Raw genomic sequence first — 15,117 nt, 5'->3', positions numbered from 1 at the left:
CAGCTGGCCTGCTCTGCTTTGTGGAGGTTTTATGAAGAGGGCAAAGGGAGCGAGTGCACTGTGCTTGGAGTCTCTCTGCAGCCTGTTTTTCCGTTTGTTCTTTGCTGTTCCCCAGCTGACGCGCACAACCACGCATATTCCGTTCGTTGATGTCAGTGCCACCGAATGCAACTCTTGCATCTTAAACTATTGCTTTGCAAATGCAGCGGGTTTGCACAGGTAGCTCGGCGTCTGTGTGGCAAGGCCTCTTTGCGATGCTGCTGGAGAGGCAGGGCAGGGAATCTCAGGCATCTGAATCATTTATGGTTATGGTAACTAGGTTTATTTATGCTTCAACTGATCCGACCTTTTCAGACACGATTTAGGCCCAGTGGTGATATTGGGGGTGAAGAGGCTACACAGCTTCACGGATCCCTGTGCAGCTCGGAGAAGCCATGAAGACACCAGCACGCTTATTAGTATCCTTACTGTCACCTTCACATGCGAGGACATATAATCAAGAATGGGAATAACTTTGGTGAAACCTGCTGTCAGTTTTTAGATTGTGTGGTTACATTTATGATGTCCAATTTTGAAAACAGCACAGTGAAAATATGCATTAATACATATCTGTAAAATTAACATTAACAGGTGACGAGCATACTGTGTGTGTGTGTGTGTAGGTTGTGCATATATTGCATTGTGGGTACCAAATGTCCCCACAATGTGATAAAAACCTGTTTTGACATTGTGGGGACCATGTTTTTGGTAGCACAAGGGGAAACTCGATTTTATAAAAATTTGTGACTGCAATAAAAAAACTAAAAATGTCACTAGTCTTGTATTTTGGATAGTTATGGTTAAGGTTAGGGCTGGGTAGGGGTTAAGGTTGTTATTGTTGGGATTTAGGTTTTTACCATATAAATGAATGGAGAGTCCCTACAATGATATGAATACAAATGAGTGTGTGAGTGTGTGCGATGGACTTGCTTCTGTAAGCGGGGAACCTACCACGTCGCTGCAGATCATAGGCTCTCTTTGTCTGCTCATCACCCAGGATCTTCCACGCTTGGTCGACCTCGATGAACCTCTGAACACACTGCTGAACTTGCTCCACCGTTGTATCTGGGTTCTGCTTGTCTGGGTGGTACTGCCCATTGACAACAATTAAAACATTAAAACAAATTAGGCTTCACATTTACTGACAGTACATTTGATAAAGCAGGGATTCGGGAGATGGGTAAGATCGATGAGCTGCAGGAAACGGCGGTCAGGTTAATCACTCTACAGGAGTCAGGGACATTCTGCTGGCAAAACCCTGATGTCGCAACATGCACTGACAGTGTTTTATGGGTAATTTGCTGATGGAGCTGCACCTCTTCTGGACAATTTACCCAGAAAGGCTGAGTGAAGACAACACAACGAAAGCAAGGCAACGGCCAGCTATACCGAAGAACCGAGAAATCACCCCAGACCCTCGGCCAGGTAAAATGACACCAAAATCATTTAAAAAGAGCCCTTATCCATACACAACTGCAATATTTCATTGCGTCATAAATGCTCAGGAAGACCCAGAAGAAGAGTTAAGTTGTGTGTAAGGGACGGGGCTACTGTTTAGTCAGCGTCTTTGTTGGGGTCCAAGGCTTAGCCCTGTCGAACTCGGTTTGGGGTTCAGGGCTCATGGTTTGGGGTTCAGGGCTCATGGTTTGGGGTTCAGGGCTCATGGTTTGGGGTTCAGGGCTCAGTCCTGCAGAGCTTCAGCCGTGACCAATGAACAGTTCAGTTTATGACTTTCAGTGCTGTGATGTTGGTGAGCAGGACTGAGGAACACATTAGATCCTGCATCCTGCAGGATGGGGATTATGGTCTGGCAGAGGCAGGCAGGCAGCACATTGTGTGTCTGTCTGTGCTTTTGTTTGGTTGCTGTAGTTCAGAAGCTGAACCTCATCCAAAGTTGGGTAATGATGCATGGGGTGATACTGAACTACAATAACCAACAGTCCTGGGCAGGCCAATTACTGTCCATTGCAATTATATTTTCAATTCAAAATAAGAGGAACACCAATCAAATTCAACTAATCATTTCAAGCAATTACTTTTAAAACTAATTTAAATTTTAAGTGATTATGCTCAGATAGTTTTCTGTTTGTGTTTTTGTTTTAACTCTGAATGGGGGAGGGTGTTAACTTTGCTACAAACCAAAAATCAGCCAGAAGACTCAACGGAGAGTCATTAACCGATGCAGTGCACCAAGTTCAAAGATGACATATTGCTGGTGCCCCAGTGCCATGACCACATCGGGGACATCACACCTGCTTTGGGGACAGCGCGGCCACTGCACTGGCTGCTGCAGGACAACACAGCCACATCAGGGACAGAATGGCTGCTGTAAAACAGCATGGCTGATTTGAGGACAGCACGACTGCAAAAATTAAGTTTGTAGAAAAGTTTAGAGGAAGCAGGGAAATCCCACGCATGCAGGTCCCATTTTGAAAGATGCAAACACTGCACATAATCTTCCTTGCCAAGGATGAAGTAAAATTGGTGAACAGAAACACAACATAAATCCAGTGAACAGTAAAACATTGTACCCAACTCAACAGTTAATTAAAAGCAATAGTAATCAAATCCTATTTAACACACCAGTGACATGTGGACATTGATTCAATTTGCTTAAAAAGAGAAAATTGTATCTGAGACAAAGACAGAAGGGATTATATTGATTTCTGCAAAACAGGCAATATTTAAGGCTTACTTTTAAGGCTTCTGACAGATCAATGAGGACAGCCTCTGAAAACAAGACTGAAAGCACTATGTTTGACTAGTTTTTAATTATTAATATCTGAAGAGATTCACATCTAAAAATATATATTATATATATTTTAGAACAATAAAATTCTATAAAAATATGACTTATACTTGTGATGGTAGCTGGGGGAAAGGGCCAGCATTAACTTAATGTGATAAACAACAAATATATGCGACCTCCAATACAATATTTTAGTTTATTGAATATTTCTATTAATTATTTCACAGATCCAACCACCCAACCCTCCCCTCCATCTACCCAACATGGGAATACAGAGTAAAAAAAATAAGAACAATGATAATATATTTTGCTTAAAGGCACATTTCAAGGCCCTCAAGGACACCTTACAAAAAAAACAATCCATACAATATAAAAACATACTTCATACACTACTAATTATACACTATTAATACACTAACATTACCACAATCAAGTCAATTAAAAGCTACATAAATAAAGTTACAAATTAAAGTGAATACGTTTAAAAAGATGAGTTTTGAGCAGAGACTTGAATGTAGCGGGATAGTCAATACTACAATTATCAAGAGGGAGTGAGTTCCCACAGCTCAGTGCATTAACAATGGAGTTTACCCCGGTGAATGAGAGGGCTGTCTCCCTGCGCCTTCGGGTCGGGGATAGGTCTCTGATTGTCATCTGCGATTATGCGCCGAATGTCGGTTCAGAGTACCCGGCCTTCTTGGATTCCCTTAGTGGTATGCTGGTTGGCGTGCCACAAGGGGATTCCATCGTTTTGCTGGGGGACTTCAACGCTCACGTGGGCAATGACAGTGTGACCTGGAAGGGGGTGATTGGGAGGAATGGCCTCCCTGATCTGAACCCGAGTGGTGTTCTGTTATTGGACTTCTGTGAAATGCATGGTTTGTCCATAACGAACACCATGTTCGAGCATAAGGGTGTCCATAAGTGGACATGGTACGAACATGCCCAGGGTTACAGGTCGATGATCGATTTCATAATCATATCATCTGATCTGCGGCCTTCCGTCTTGGACACTCGGGTAAAGAGAGGGGCAGAGCTGTCAACTGATCACCACCTGGTGGTGAGTTGGCTCAGGTGGCGGGGGAGGAAGCTGGTCAGACCTGGTAGGCCCAAGCACATAGTGAGGGTCTGCTGGGAACGTCTGGCAGAGGCTGCTGTTCGCCCGGAGCTTTACCTCGCACCCCGGCAGAATTCCAACTGCATACCGGGGGAGGTTGGGGATACTGTTCTGGACCTCCATTGTGGAAGCAGCTGTACGGAGCTGTGGCTGCAGGGTGGTCGGTGCCAGTCGTGGCGGTAACCTCCGTACCTGATGGTGGACACCAGAGGTGAGGGGGGCTGTCTAGCTGAAGAAGGAGGTTTACTGGGAATTATTAGCCCGGGGGTCTCCGGAGGCAGCTGATGGGTACCGGCAGGCCAGGCGGAACGCGGCTCGGGCGGTCGCAGAAGCAAAAACCTGGGCATGGGAGCAGTTTGGTGAGGCCATGGAAAGTGACTTTCGGTCGGCCTCAAAAAGGTTCTGGCAAACTATCTGGAATATCAGGAGGGGGAAGCAGCTCCTGGTTCCTACTATTTATAGTGGGGAGGGGGTGCTGTTGACCTCACCTGGGGACATCACACGGAGGTGGAAGGAATACTTTGAGGACCTCCTCAACCGTGCCTCAGATACATCTACGCACACTGCCTTTGAGACATCTGAGGGCACCGAGCCCGAGGGTGCTGGGGGGGGCTTGCCCATTACTGGGGCCAGGGTGGTTAAAGAGCTACATGGTGGCTGGGCCCTGGGGGTGGACGAGATCCGCCCAGAGTACCTGAAAGCTCTGGATGTTGTGGGGCTGTCGTGGCTGACATGCCTTCTCAACAGTGCGTGGAGGTCAGGGACAGTGCCGCTGTATTGGCAGACCGGGGTGGTGGTCCCCTTATTTAAGAAGGGGGACCGGGGGGTGTGTTACAACTACAGGGGGATCACACTTCTCAGCCTTCCTGGGAAAGTCTATTCCGGGGTACTGGAGAGAAGGGTGAGATCGATAGTCGAATTTCGGATTCAGGAGGAACAATGCGGTTTTCATCCTGGCCGTGGAACACTGGACCAGCTTTATGCCCTTGCAAGGGTACTGGAGGAGGCCTGGGAGTTTGCCTATCCAGTCTACATGTGTTTTGTGGATTTGGAAAAGGCTTACGACCGGGTTCCCCGAAGGTGCTCTGTGGGGGAAGCTTTGGGAGTATGGGGTCCGGGGTCCACTGTTGTGGGCGATTCGGTCCCTGTATGAACTGAGCAAAAGCTTGGTCCGCATTGCCGGTAATAAGTCGGATGTGTTCCCAGTGCGGGTTGGGCTCCGCCAGGGCTGCCCTTTGTCATCGGTCCTGTTTATAATATTTATGGACAGGATTTCTAGGTGCAGCCAGGGTGTTGAGGGTGTCCAGTTTGGTGGCCACACGATTGACTCGCTGCTTTTTGCAGACGATGTCTCTGGGGCGGTTCACAGCCAAGTGCGAAGCGGCAGGGATGAGGATTAGTACCTCCAAGTCCGAGACCATGGTTCTCAGCCGGAAACAGGTGGATTGCCCTCTTCAGGTCAGGGAAGACGTACTGCCTCAAGTGGAGGAGTTCAAGTATCTCGGGGTCTTGTTCATGAATGAAGGTAGGCGAGATCGGGAGCTGGATAGACGAATCGGAGCGGCATCTACAGTTTTGCAGGCGCTTAACCGGTTCATCGTGGCTAAGAAAGAACTGAGCTGAAAAGCAAAGCGCTCGATCTATTGGTTCATCTTCGTCCCTACCCTTACCTACGGTCATGAGCTATGGGTAATGACCGAAAGAATGAGATCGCGAATACAGGCTGCCGAAATGAGGTTTCTCCGCAGGGTGTCTGGGCTCTCCCTTAGGGATAGGGTGAGAAGTTTGGATATCCAGGAGGGCCTCAGAGTAGAACCACTGCTTCTTCGCGTCAAAAGGAGCCTGTTGAGGTGGTTTGGACACCTGGTGCGGAGGCCTCCAGGGCGGCTACCCGGAGAGGTTTTCTGTGCATGTCCTACAGGGAGGAGGCCCCGGGGCAGACCCAGGACTCGCTGGAGGGATTATATCTCTCGACTGGCCTGGGAATGCCTCGGCGTCCTCCCCGAGGAGCTGGTAGAGGTAGCTGGGGAGAGGGAGTTCTGGGTATATCTCCTGAAGCTGCTACCCCCGCGACCCGAACCCTGGACAAGCGGCAGATAATGGATGGATGGATGGAGATTCACAAGTCAGATGGCAACCCTTTTAACAACCTTAAAAGAAAACACCTGAAAGAGTATGCTGTTTTTTCTTTTTGGTTTTATTACCTTATAGGGCTATATTTTTCACAATAAGAATTTGTTTGCTTGCACTTTTCATAACCTGCAAAATAGTCTTTAAAACCAAAAAAAAAAATTCATCATGATAAGATTGTGGATCGTGATCCTGCCTTAAAAAAACCGTGACATGACATTTTTCCCATGTTGCCCACCTCTACGTGCTTGTACAATATCCACTGTATCTTCTGCATTAATTCCAAAGAATGCCTTGCTCTCTCTCTACGGGTATTTCTCAATACCAAGAATGCAAAGACCATAGTTGTAGTTTTGGCAATACTGGTCTTGCAAACTTGCCTTCCAAGAATGAACTTGGGACGCAATGAATCGTGGGACTGGTCTCATTCAATGAGGAGGCAACCGATGTATCCTTGATATTTTGGGATTGGCAAGAACAACATCCAGGGATTTTTACCATTCTCTATACTTCTGTTCTTGAGCACTGGAACTGGTCTTCGGCAATGGAAAATGGTGCAAAACAGGAACATGAAGACACAAGTACAGTCAAGCATGCAGATTGAGAAATGCTCTCTGTTTCTCTGCAGATTGCACTTGCAATTGTTGGTACTCTTCTCACGGTAGCAGAACACATGGAACGAGAACAATTAGAGCAACGGGAGATTATCGAAAAGTTTATTGATCATGGATGGCTTTGTTCTATTGGTTGGATAAAAACATAAAAAAACAGCCTAAATAAATTTGACTTTGGTGGCTGTTAATATACCTGGGCAGCCCACCAATGTAAAATCTATGTGTGGGAAACATTGTTGTTCCTGGTAATATTTAACCTCCATGTGAGGTACATCCCACTGATAGCCACAGTGGAATTCTGTGCACTAATAGGGGGCTCTGTGTCATTCTGGGATCCTGTAGATGTTTGTGAGCACCCCACATTAAAAGAAACCAAAGAAAGTGCTGCCCCACCCCTGCCTCTGCTTGCATGGCCGCTCTGCCAGTACTGTGCCACTGATATGCCTCTCCATTCCCATGTTTCCTTTCAACATAAGGCTGGACATGTATGGCGCTTTTCCATTGCCACCAAGAACCAAGCTATATCCAAGTCGAAGTGCAAAGAGACGGTTTTCCATTGTTGATTATGCAACCCATACCAACCTGTACCAGCACTGACAGCACTATATATATATAATTCTTTCTTAAGGAAAGTAGATGGTATCGTAACAATGTGTTCACCCCCCCGGCCCAATTTCTATGTCTAGGCCCCCCTACACTAGGCTTGGACGGTATTTAAGTTTTCATACTGTCCATAGCTTATACCATGGCAAAGGGCATTTGGCCTTTATTTAACTTTGACTTTCTGCTAAACAAAACCTTAGTAATATCCCAACTTTGTGTAACTTCTGGCAGTATGTAATTGGGTTCACTGGATCTGCGCCTGTTCTATCATGTGTCACCACTGACTAGAACAAGGGCTAGGTGATACAATTAAAATCTCTCCATGATGAACAGACTTCTACTGATATGATTTACTGGCGGGGGGGGGGGCAGGATAAATTGTGTCAAGCTTCTTATGGACTGTTACCTGATAAATTTTGCCAGAATGCAATGATAATTTTTTTTGCCTATTCAGAAAATCTACCCCTCCTAATTCTTAAAGAACCACCAACTTGTACAATGTTCCTGGGAACCCTGAAAAAGGTCCATGGTGTACTTCTACATTTACTATGTTCATAAGATCAGGTGTCTTCTGCAGCCAACCTTTCTGTCCTTCACTGCTATCTAGTGCTGCTGCTTCAATTCTGAGGTGATTTGTTTCAAAATTAAATGAGATGTACGTCTCATCCATATTACAATTTCACACAAAAAGGCATAAGATCAAATCCGACATCATAAGACCATCAAACACTTTCTGAGTTTCAAATGTTATCTGCAGTCATACTTCCCTTTGCAGCATTTCTTCAGTTTTGAGGTATTTTGTTTCAGATTTGATCAGTTTCAGTACTTTGCCCACACAATGTGTCTCACTGCACTAATGAGAAAGTGACAGCAGTGGTGGACAATTACCAAAACAATATGTACGCCTTGTCCAGGAAATACAATGAAGCAGAGCTTTTCCTTCATTTATTATTAAAAACGGAGAAAATTGTAATCATGAAAATTTTATCAATTTTTTTATTTTGAATTGGCAATAGATACACACTTAACAAGAATAATAATGACACTTTATCAATCCCTTGTGGAGAAATTCTCTTTTCGTCTACTGCATCTTGCTCTGGATGACGCACAGACAGGTATGTAGGTGCGAAGGGCAGCCACCTGCAGCAGCGCCCTTGGAGCTGGGGGTTAAGGGCCTTGCTTAAGGGCCCCACAAACATGTCACTTTTTCGTCAAAGTCGAGCTCGATCCAGCGACCTTCCAATCACAGGCACCGGGGCCTAAGCCCACCGAGCCACATGCTGCTCCCAATTATACAAAGGTGACCTCATATATAGCATCACCCTTTGCCTCTGCACAACGATCCGTCAAACCATCTTGGAATACAGTCATAGAGTCCTGAACTGTATGGATATTGGGCAATTATTCAAAAAGAAAAGTCTCCAGTCCTTTGAGGTATGAAGGGGGGTGGAAAGCTACTATACACTCTGCACTAGAGAACTTCACAGAAACTATCAGTGGGGTTTGGAAATGGTGACTGAGGTGGTAATAGAAAGTGTTTGAATTCATAAAACTGCAATCAGACCGGTGGTATCTTATGGATTTTTCTTCTTACAAGGCTATGAAAATGACCAAAAATTAGCTTCTCACTCAAATAGCCACATAAGTGCTACATAAAACACAGAGATTTTTCCAGTCGTGTGAGATATTGGGGGAAGATGGTGGCGCAGGAGGTATTGCTATCGTCCGGCAACCAGAGGGTTGCTGGTTCGAGCCTACGTTCCTCCTGACCCCATCAAAATGTCTTTGAGCAAGACACTGAACCCCAAATTGCTCCTGGTTGGTGCCTTGCATGGCAGCCTCCGCCACCAATGTATGAATGTGAGGCATGTATTGTAAAGCGCTTTGAGTACTTGTAGGAGTAGAAAAGCGCTACATAAAAGCAGTCCATTTACCATTAGGCCATGTGTGTGCATCAAACATGTATTACCATCATTTTTCATGTGCTTGATTTTCAAACTTGCCTATTTTCTCATACTCATTAGACCATGTGTGCAGTCATTTTCACATTTTACCACGTGTGCTCATATTTCTGAAGATGATATGACAAAATAAATTGGTGTTACTGCTCATCTTCTTACAGGAGTTATGATTTGTTTTTACACAATGAGCTGTTATCTTTTTGTTGCTGTATAAATTCAACCAAAAACACAAATACTACATTTCAGTTTCAAAACTGCCACATACACTTATTTCAATAAATTAATTCAAAAGAGTGGAAAAAAATAGAAAGTGTTTGACTTCTTACTGCTGTTTTTCTACCAGTAGTTTCCTCTACAATCTGTTGTGACTGATTTTCTGTAATTAATAAGGATTATCCAAAAAAAACAAAACAAATGTGAAGTGATTATTAGATTCAATACGGGTTGATCAAAGTTGAAGCACTAAAGAAGACTGACCTCCACATCATCAGCAACAGCTAAAATATGCAACACGGGTTTGCAGTCAGATTAAATCAGCAGACAACGCTGTGTTTTTCACAGGTCAGTTTCATCCCCAATCTACATCACGGACTCTTTGTGATCAGCTATCAAACAGAAGCAATAATTCTGGCCCGGGAGGCTGGTGGGACCCACTGCTGCTTTCATGTCAGTGAGACTTGTTACCTAGACACACCTTGTTCTGAGGACCGGCATGCTTCATCAGCTTCTAATTAGGGAGTGTGTTTTCTTATCGCTCCTCTGCACTCTTCATTAACTGATCGCTCTGCCAAATGAAAGTCCCCACCCCCCCATCCACCCGCTGTGCCCCCATTGCAACGAGGCTCAGATGGGATCCATACTGCCAGCGATTGGGGTTCAGACCTCTGGGAATGCAAAGGTCTCAAAATGGGTCACAGCAGTAACACCATATATATTCATATCGGACAAGAACACAGGAACACATATCTAAATAAGCGCAACCCCACGTGGAACAGGGAGTGAGCTGCCCATATTAGGGCATCACCATATTACATCACGATAAAATCGCAATATACGGGCATGTGCCTTAATCATGAGGTCTTCAGGGAACGTGCGTAAAAATTTGTTTGGACTCCAGCTTTTCAGAACTATATGGGCACTTACTTATCCCCACAATTTGATAAGCAGATTAGCAGTATGCCTAAAAATATTAATCAGAGAGGCGTATTGTGATGCTCAAAAGGTAGTAATCTGTATAAATACAGCATATCCTTATATTTATTAAATCTGTTTAGCGGAGCAAGCCCACATGCTGCTGCTTTGATATATCAAGGAAGCGATAAGTACTGAAGCGGCAGTGAAGAAAGGGACGGCTCTGCAGCCACATCATCTTTTAAAAGAGGAGATATTGTTGATAAATAAGGTAAACAGACATCGGAGGTGTGGTGGTACATTTTGCTGTTTTTAATCCGACACATTTATTAAACATAAGGATACACCAAATTTATACAAACTACTAACTTTGGCTATCACAATATGCCTGTCATTAATATCTTAATATTTTAAGTCAAGGGAGGTAATGCTAAGATTATACAATTCCTTGGTGAGACCTCACCTAGAATATTGTGTGCAGGTTTGGTCACCATATCTTAAAAAGGACATTGTGGCCTTAGAAAAGGTACAGCGTAGGGCCACAAGAATGATTCCTGGTCTTAGAGGAATGTCATACGAGGAAAGGTTAGTTGAGCTAAATCTGTTCAGCCTCAAGCAAAGGAGACTGAGGGGGGACATGATCCAGGTCTATAAGATTCTAACAGGTTTGGATGCTGTTCAACCAAATAGTTACTTCAGCATTAGTTCAAATACAAGAACTCGTGGCCATAGGTGGAAATTAGCGGGAGAACATTTCAAACTGGATTTAAGGAAGCACTTCTTTACACAGCGTGTAGTCAGAGTATGGAATAGTCTTCCTGATAACGTAGTGCAAGCTGAATCCTTGGGTTCCTTTAAATCAGAGCTAGATAAGATTTTAACAACTCTGAGCTACTAGTTAAGTTCTCCCCAAGCGAGCTCGATGGGCCGAATGGCCTTCTCTCGTTTGTATAGTTCTTATGTTCTTATCTCAGATATACTGCTAATCCACTTATCAATCTGTGGGCGTAAGTAAACATCCGAATAGTACCAAAAAGGCAGCGTCCAGACACATTTTTACACCTGTTATCTAAAGCCCTGTAATCACGTTGCATTTGTCGTCACTGTTTGTGTCTTTTGACAACTCATGGCCACCCCCAATGTATTTGATACACTTTATTGGTAGCTATTAACAAGTTCTGTTTGGCTGGTTTATTTCAGGTAAATTTCATCTTGTTTTTTTGTTTTATAGATGCAATATTAAGTGTAAATATTTAAAATGATCATGATGTGATATGGTACAGCCCCACTCCATAACTAAATAACCCTAAGCTAAAGCCCACATGGAACAGAGAGTGGGCTGCCCATAGCTAAATAACCCTAGCCCTAACCCAGGGTAGGAAATTAAGTGGGGCAAAGGGTTAAAATGCCCCAATAAATCTCAGAATGCCCCTAAAAACCATGATCAGAGGGGCAAAAATTTCCCTCAAGATTTAAAAAATAAAGAAAAAAAAGCCATCATTTTATTTTTATTCATTTCCATTTCCGTCTCTAACACACACTCGTACAACCAGCACTGTTGTTCACAGTACATACATGCATAACTTTATACAACTGAAACTACATACTATTATGTAACACTATTTTTTCCATCCAAAACCAAATGAGCCGATCTCTGCTAGGAGTGTGGCTGAGGATCATTTGCTAACCCATTGCTTCACCACCCGCCATCAACAACTTTTACAGTCACCATTTTAAAATGTTACTGTATTGCTCACAGGTTAGAAATATCATCATTTGCAGTATTTGTTTTATTTTTTTGAAGGTACGGGTTTGCATTTTCAGTTGTAAAACACTGCCTTTTATTTTCCTAAACATTTTCAATAGACCAGTTTATAAAGAGGATTATATTTTTTTAAAGAGTTCTTTTGGAACACTGTAATAAAGTTTTCACTTTATCTGTAAACTAATATATACACACACACACACACACACACACACACACACAAATGTTATTAAGAGCTAAATAAAAGCCTAAATAGTTAGAACTGTCTCCTGAATTCTACAAACATACAAATGACTGCACACTTCTCTTTAGAACTGAAACAGCTATTTATTTACTCATGTTGGCACAAGGTGGTGATTAACGTATGTGTTTCAATCTGGGCTCATTTGACATTAAAAACATACATTTTATGCATTAATTACTATTCCTAAAAAGTGCCCTCAAAATTTTGTAAATGCCCCCATATTTAAAACAGTGGGGGCAAAACTTCACCCCAAATATTTCTGAAATTTTCTACAGTGCCCTAACCCCCCATGGAACAGGGAGTGAGCTGCACATATCAAAAAAAATAAAATAATGTAGACAGGAAGGCACAGAGAGTTCGCAGGATGAACTAGCAGTACACCACAGTTTACTTTTAAAATACTTAAAATTAAATTTATCTGCTTAGAGGAAACCCTTGGTGATACAAAGGGTTAAGTTTCACATAATTCTACAACTATTGTACAATCAAAACTAAAACTCTTAAACAATGCCCTGCTTCTGCCAGCAGACATTTTGATCCAGGGACAGATCGTTAATGTTCATGTACAATTTTAGCTACTCAGTCCCTCCCTACAAGTTCACTATTTCATTCCAAATTGTGTCCTGACCCAGATTTTTTTTTCAAAATTCAAACTCAGTCCAAACAGACGGAAATATAACAATGTCCGTCCTGTTTACTCTGTCAGTTCCAGCTCTTACAATCACAGCTGTGTGCATTTTAGTCCATTTTAAAAAAATACATGAACTATTTTCGGAAGTTGTGCATATTTCATAAACATGTATTTATAAAGCACGCGTAACATACACTTACCTATCCTGTATAATCAACCCTTTTCGCATTTAAAATGACAGTTTCTTTTGCACCAAGGCCTACCAAAAGAACAGGAAACAGAAAAAGGGAAATGGCCCAATAATCTCTTCTTGGGTCTTCTTTTGCCATATAATTTAGGTTTTTGTCAGAAACACATTGGAGAATGAAAACCTGGGTCTTTTTAATAGTCTTGGCTCACACCACCCCCGTTATGCTCTTTAATTGCGCTCTGCTTGCAGCTGTTGTAAATTATTCATTTACTTGGGCTAATGGAGCTAAGGTAGGTATACAACACTGACAATTCAGAGTACTCAGGGCCGTCTCAACATCCCTACCACCCCTCCCTCCCCCTACCGTTCTCTAGGTTGTGCACAGGCATTTGGAGGGAAACTGCAACGGGGGGGGGGGGGGGCAGAGCAAAGGCCAATAACATCACACTACTGCCACCTAATGTCTACAAAGCAGACTCATTTGGTACACAAGCGGGGAGGGGGGTGGGACGGTTTTCCTGCTTAAAGTTTTGCCTCCAGCCAGTTCTCTATTGGGAAATGGGACTCTGTGACACTTCTATTGTAGCAAAGTCCGATAATTCAATTATTTTTCCAAATTGTCAGCCAAAACCAGTAATGATATTTGAAACAGTTGGGGAGAATTAAATGGCCACACTGGAGTTAGAATGAGGGAGTCGGCTGTCATGCACAAGCTTGGTACTATAAAGAACACCATGCAGATCTTTGAAGAAATTTGTTAGTTAAATCACAAAATTGATAACATAATTGTCTGCGCTTTAAAAAAAGAAATGAATGCTGATTACAATTAGAAAATAATTGGTGATACATTTGGCTTACTCTAGTGTAACACAAGAAGAATTTTGAGAATCTTCTTTTAATCAATGTTTCATGTTCATAGATTGAAATACCATTTTGCGAAGGTTGTTACAGTAATTAAAATGGCGGATTAAACAAATCAGCTTACACGCACTTTGTTTTCAAAGATTAACAATAATAATAAAAAGAATATTAATACTCATTTCAGGTGAAAAGTTAGATTAACACACATTAAATTTCTTTGAGCTGAGAATCCTCTTTAAGTATTTAGTGCTGCAACTGAACATTTTTATTTTGGCCAGAAGAAAATTACTGCATTTTCAAATTATTCCAGCACCTGAACGACATATGTCAGACATTTCTGCAAATGAAGCTGTGACTGGATAACGTAAGAAACGAGTACTCATCTGGGCATCTAATGTCTGATTCATAGAGCTGGAAAGAGTTTAGTGAATTTTTAAACAGTAATATATATATAATATATATGTGTATCAATCCCAAACAGTTAATGACATTGCACTGAAAGTTTTATCATAAAATTGTACCTACCAACAGCGCCAGTCTTTGGTACTTCTGCTTCAGTACTTGTAAGCAATCTGTTGGACTGGCATCCAGGACAGCATACCAGTCTTTTTGCAACAGGTCTTCTTCTGTCATTTCGATTCGATCAACATCTACAGCCAAATATACATTCAAAAAAATGAATTATTCAACAAAAAAAAAAGAAGTCGGAAGCTAACTAGCTTACCGTGCTAACAGATTGTAAGATTAATGAGAGCTACGAAACAATATTAGTATCTGCTGCTTGTTATGAAACAGTGAAGTATTCTACGCATATATTTTATGGTGTCCGATAAATAAAACTTCAGTAAATGTCTTTTTCAGCCAAACGTAAACCATCTGGTTAGACAGCTAGCTATCAGGGCGAGCCAATTACTTGAAAATGAAACCTGTAACTGTGCACTAAATACACTATACATAAATTAATAACAAACCTCATGTTAGAAGACGGTGCTGTTATCCTCAGAACCCATCATTTATCCAGATTCCGACATACAGGATCCAGCGGCAGCTCCACGTGAGAACGTTTGTTTCGTGCTTTACCG

The 15,117-nt window shown here is 42.6% G+C and overlaps 1 protein-coding gene across 1 annotated transcript in view; it reads right to left on the bottom strand.

The window, feature by feature from the left end:
* dnajc24 (DnaJ (Hsp40) homolog, subfamily C, member 24) overlaps positions 1-15,117 on the bottom strand; it is a 23,442-nt gene extending 8,325 nt beyond the window's left edge. Inside the window, exons 1-3 of the mRNA XM_023818422.2 lie at positions 15,007-15,117; positions 14,561-14,685; positions 991-1,129 (exon numbers count right to left, since the gene is read on the bottom strand). Coding sequence (XP_023674190.1) covers positions 991-1,129; positions 14,561-14,668 — 247 coding nt within the window. The 5' untranslated portion in view covers positions 14,669-14,685; positions 15,007-15,117. The remainder of the gene's footprint in view (positions 1-990; positions 1,130-14,560; positions 14,686-15,006) is intronic.

This window comes from Paramormyrops kingsleyae, chromosome 11, assembly GCF_048594095.1.
Source record: "Paramormyrops kingsleyae isolate MSU_618 chromosome 11, PKINGS_0.4, whole genome shotgun sequence".
NCBI lineage: Eukaryota > Metazoa > Chordata > Actinopteri > Osteoglossiformes > Mormyridae > Paramormyrops > Paramormyrops kingsleyae.
This window is presented reverse-complemented; position numbering and strand designations above follow the sequence as displayed.